Source organism: Protobothrops mucrosquamatus, unplaced genomic scaffold (assembly GCF_001527695.2).
Source record: "Protobothrops mucrosquamatus isolate PMUCROS unplaced genomic scaffold, P.Mucros_1.0 scaffold10883, whole genome shotgun sequence".
In the NCBI taxonomy this organism is placed as follows: domain Eukaryota; kingdom Metazoa; phylum Chordata; class Lepidosauria; order Squamata; family Viperidae; genus Protobothrops; species Protobothrops mucrosquamatus.
The window spans coordinates 3,081-8,027 of NW_015396667.1; the positions used below are offsets into that span (position 1 = coordinate 3,081).

Genomic DNA, 4,947 nt, shown 5'->3' on the forward strand with positions numbered 1-4,947 from the left:
AAAAAAAAAAATATATATATATATATATATATATATATATATATATATATATATATATATATATATATATATATATATATATATATATATATATATATATATATATAATGTTAATCCCTTTTATTCAGAGATAGATAGATAGATAGATAGATAGATAGATAGATATAGATAGATAGATAGATAGGAGAGAGAGAGAGAGAGAGAGAGAGAGAGAGAGAGAGAGAGAGAGAGAGAGAGAGAGAGAGAGATTTAAATGTATGTCCCAACAACTACTTGAATAAGTCCCTGCAATTTTATAGAATATTGGAAGTGGTTTGCCATTGCAGCCTTCTTCCTAGGGCTGAGAGAAAGGTGACACCAAGCTGACTTTGTGCCTAAAGCAGGACTAGAACTCAAGATCTCCCAGTTTCAAATCTAATGCTTTGACCACTGCACCAAACTGGCTCTCGTCAGTTTTTAGCTTTGTACATGAAACTATTTATTTGCTATATTTATATTTGCCACTTTAAATGGGGAGTGGGCTGAAGGCAAGCAGGAGGTGATTCATCCAGTTGTCAGGACATATGTTTAAATCTATCTATCATCTATCTATCTATCTATCTATCTATCTATCTATCTATCTATCTATCTATCTATCTATCTATCTATCTATCTATCTATCTATCTATCTATCTATCTATCTATCTATCATCTATCTATCTATCTCTATCTATCTATCTATCTATCTATCTATCTATCTATCTATCTATCTATCTATCTATCTATCTATCTATCTATCTATCTATCTATCTATCTATCTATCTATCTTATTCATTTCATTGTTCTCATCTTTCGGGGGAAATGCAATTTTCTGGTGCCAAAATTCTTTTTGGTTTTCATAGAGTGCAAGAAATTTAACCAATGTGGAACGTGTACTACCTTCGGGGAATGCCACGTGATAAAAAATTACACCCTCTGGAAGGTTGGAGATTACGGAACTCTCAGCGGTCGAGAAAAGATGATGGCGGAAATCTATGCAAATGGACCAATCAGGTAAAGCAATGCATCCTTTATGCTAAGGCTCAAGATCAGTGTTTCTCAACCTTCACAAGTTTAAGATAGGATAGCTGGGGAATTCTGGGAGTTGAAGTCTGCACATCTTAAACTTCAAGGTTGAAAAACACTAGGTAATATGCGGAAGCCTTCACGTAATTGATTATGTCAGTTGATCTGCTATAATTTTTTGTGTGGGATGCCTTTGGATAAGTGTGGGTTGCTGGAGACTGCCTGAACTAGTCCCTGCAGTTTTCTTGGCAAGATTTCAGAAGTGGTTTGCCATTGCCTGCTGTCTGGGGCTGAGAGAAAGGGACTGGCCCAAAGTCACCCAGCTGGCTTTCTGCCTAAGGTGAGACTAGATCTCCCAGTTTCCCAATTTCTAGCCTGATGCTTTTAACCACTGCCTCAAACTCTCTGTCAGACCTAACATATCTAGGCTACAAGAATCAGGATAACCATTAAAGGCAACAAGGAGTTTACATTTTCTATGTAAACTGGAAGTATGCTAGCAAAAGCAATTAATTAATACTATTAAAGAAACTATCTTAAATCATTGGGATGGAGAGGAGGGGAAAGAATGTTAACCATCAGATTTTGGATTCTGATACACTTATAGTTCACTTTATTAAACCTAAGGCAGTGGTGGCGAACCTATGGCACGGGTGCCAGAGGCGGCACTCAGAGCCCTCTCTGTGGGCATGCGCGCCTTCGCCCCAGTCCTAGGCCTTCAGCTGGGTTTTATAAAACCTTTTTGCTTTAGGCCTCCACCACCGTGTGCAAAAAAAAAAAAAAGGTTCAATCAGTCAATTTCAACTTCTCGTGGGAAAAAAAAGGTCTTGCAAAGTCGGAATTGATCGATTGAACTTTTTAGTCCCACCCAGTCTGCCTTTACCACTGCAGCCACACCCAGCCAATGGGCCACACCCAGCCAATGGGCCACACCCACCCGGCACCCGACGATGCATGAGTGGGTTTTGGGTTGCAGTTTGGGCACTCGGTCTCTAAAAGGTTCGCCATCACTGACCTAAGGCATTCTACTAGCTTAAAAACCCTAGAATAATCCAGTAAGAGAGTTTGGGCTAATATGTATAGGCATGCAATTGCAGGCTAATAAACCAAGAGGTTGTGATTCCTCATCAGCCAGTGGACCCGGCAGTTGAGTCTGGGGAATCAGAGGAGGAGGAGGAGGGGCCTTGAGTGACATCAGAGTTAGAGGAAGGCTCTGATGAGCTCCAAGACTTACAGTCTGATAAGGAGCCTGGCCCCTCCACTTGCACTCAGGCTGAGACACAGCTGTGCTGGGAGGCTGAGTCGGAGAATGAGGACTCACAGCTGGAAGACATCCAGGATGCAGGCAAAGAGAGTTGGACAGAGGAATGCAATGGGGCGGCTCCAAAGGCAAAGGAGAAGGCATTAGGAAGCCACACCTTGGGCTGCATAATAAAAGGGAAGGTGTGGGAGGTGCTGGTTGCTGAAGGCAACCGCTTGTGTTAAGGAATCAAGTTTCAGTGAATTGTGTTTTGTTTGCCTTTGCCTTTGGACATTTTACTCAGGTCTGTAAATAATAAAAGGGGATTGGTTTTTTCCTGCGGTTCCAGCCTGCTTGTTTGAAGAGGGATTTCTCCTTGTGAGCTTCATAAGGACTCGCGCAGGCTGGGACAGAACAGAGGTTCCCAGGGAAAGAATGGTAGATGGTTTCATAGGAGGTTCAACGGGAAAAAAACCCAACCCCTTCAAACCCTGCCTAAGTAGGGGGTTGGACTAGAAAACCTGAAAGATCCCTTCCAATTCTATTACTATTATTATTGTTGTTGTTATTATTGCAGTGCTTGGATTTATTTATTTTTTATGTGGCATTTACAGAGATCATGCAAAACTGATATGCAACACTAATAAAACTTTATACACAAACACAAATATAAGTTTAAATAGAGTATCAGCAAATATGTGGGTGTGTGCGCGCACACACGCACACACACAGAGTACAGTACCTTAAATTAAGGTAAAAATCATGATAAAAATCACCATAATCTGGAGCCATAGAATTGCAATGGGATAGATGTTACAGTTCGATATCTAAGGAAGCTAACCATCTAGCTCAGTGGTGGCGAACCTATGGCACGTGTGCCCAGAGGCGGCACTCAGAGCCCTCTCTGTGGGCACACATGCCGTTGCCCCAGCCTTGCCTCCCCTCGCGACCCCCTCACCAGCAGCCCCCCTGGAGGAGAGTTGCCCCCGAGCGTGGCCCACGTGGAGCAGTACAGCCAAGGACATGGCAGCCAGGCAGCGTAGACAAGACTCTGCCCTTACGCCCCATCGTGCAAAGTTGATGCTGCGGGGTGCAGGCAGAGGGCGTGGCCGCCATGGCGCTGCTGGGCTGCCTGGGTGATCTGCGGTGGGCCCTGGAGGCGATGAGTGGCCCTGGGGGCAGGCAGGGTGGGGGCGTGGCAGGGGGTGAAGCGGGGGCAGGTCCAGTTTTTGGGCACTCGGTCTCTAAAAGATTCGCCATCACTGATCTAGCTGCTTCTTGGTGTGGCTGCAATAAGGTCATCCTGGGTGCCTTGAAATTTCCTGACAAGATATTCTCGAACTATATGTGTTATTGTTTGTTCCGATGCACCACAATTGCATTGTAGGTTCTTGGCTATCCCCTACTTTATGAGCTATTTTATTAATTTATTTATTTTTATCCTGCCTTTATTACTTTACAGGTAATTCAAGACAGTGAACATATATAATACTCCTTTATCCTCCTGTTTTCCCCACAACAGCTAGGAAAGCCCAGGATTGTAGAGAAAGTTTCTGGAATTCTTTCCAACCTCTTAACAACAGCTCTGCTCCTTCATCACAAGACCAGAAGGGAGGGGCTCCAAAAGGGAACATCTGGTAGGATTCTGGCAGGCTACCCATTTGCCTCTTCCACTGCATTGAGGGAATTTCCCAGAAATGTTTTGTTCCTCGGCATTTGGCCAAACCTGGCCCATTTTCAAACATGATTTTCTTTTGCTGGCTGTCACACTGAGCTTGGTCTTGTTCTGATCAGTTTTTCAAGAGTTATTCTGCTAATAGATGGAATCTTTTTATATACTTTCTTTCAAATATCCCAATAGGTTGGAAAGAATAAAACCATTGTAGAAGAAACCTTTTCTATGTTGTTGTCAAGAAATCTGCAAGGACAGGTCCATATTGTACTCGTGACAAACCCAATTTCTTCAAATCAATTTTTTTTCCTTCTTGCAAAGATCCAGATTCTAAGTTCCCATGGCTAAGGATGGACTTAAACCTTAAAATCAACCTGATACCTTAATCCCGTGGTGGCGAACCTATGGCACGTGTGCCACAGGTGGCACGCAGAGCCCTCTTTGTGGGCACGCACGCCGTTGCCCCAGGCCTAGGCCTTCAGCTGGGTTTTATAAAACCTTTTCGCTTTAGGCCTCCACCGCCGTGTGCAAAAAAAAAAAAAGTTCAATCAATCAATTTCAACTTCTTGCAGGAAAAAAAAAGATCTTGCAAAGTTGGAATTGATTGATTGAAGTTTTTAGTCCCACCAAGTCTGCCGTTACCACCGCAGACACGCCCACCCAATTGGCCACACCCAGTCAATTGGCCACACCCAGCCAATTGGCCATGCCCACCTGGCACCCGACGATACATAAGTGGGTTTTGGATTGCAGTTTGGGCACTCGGTCTCTAAAAGGGTTCGCCATCACTGATTTAATCGCTGTACTACACCGGTTCTTACTAAATCTGACCAAAATCAGGCTTTGTGATTGGATAGTGGTCTTCATGGGGGTGTCTAAAGCTGCTAGTTTCAGTAGTTTTCATCCTGAAGGTTTTATTCTTGCCTTTTGTTTTTATGTAGTTGTGGGATCATGGCCACTTCCAAACTGGATGCATACAGTGGAGGCCTGT

At 43.5% G+C, this 4,947-nt stretch overlaps 1 protein-coding gene across 1 annotated transcript in view; it reads left to right on the top strand.

Annotated features, from left to right (window-relative positions):
• Positions 1-4,941, top strand: part of LOC107301236 (cathepsin Z-like) — a gene marked incomplete at its 3' end in the record, with an annotated part of 7,756 nt that extends 2,815 nt beyond the window's left edge. The window contains exons 2-3 of the mRNA XM_015830489.1: positions 882-1,032; positions 4,898-4,941. Of these exons, the coding sequence (XP_015685975.1) occupies positions 882-1,032; positions 4,898-4,941 (195 nt within the window). The remainder of the gene's footprint in view (positions 1-881; positions 1,033-4,897) is intronic.
• Positions 4,942-4,947: the final 6 nt, after the last annotated feature.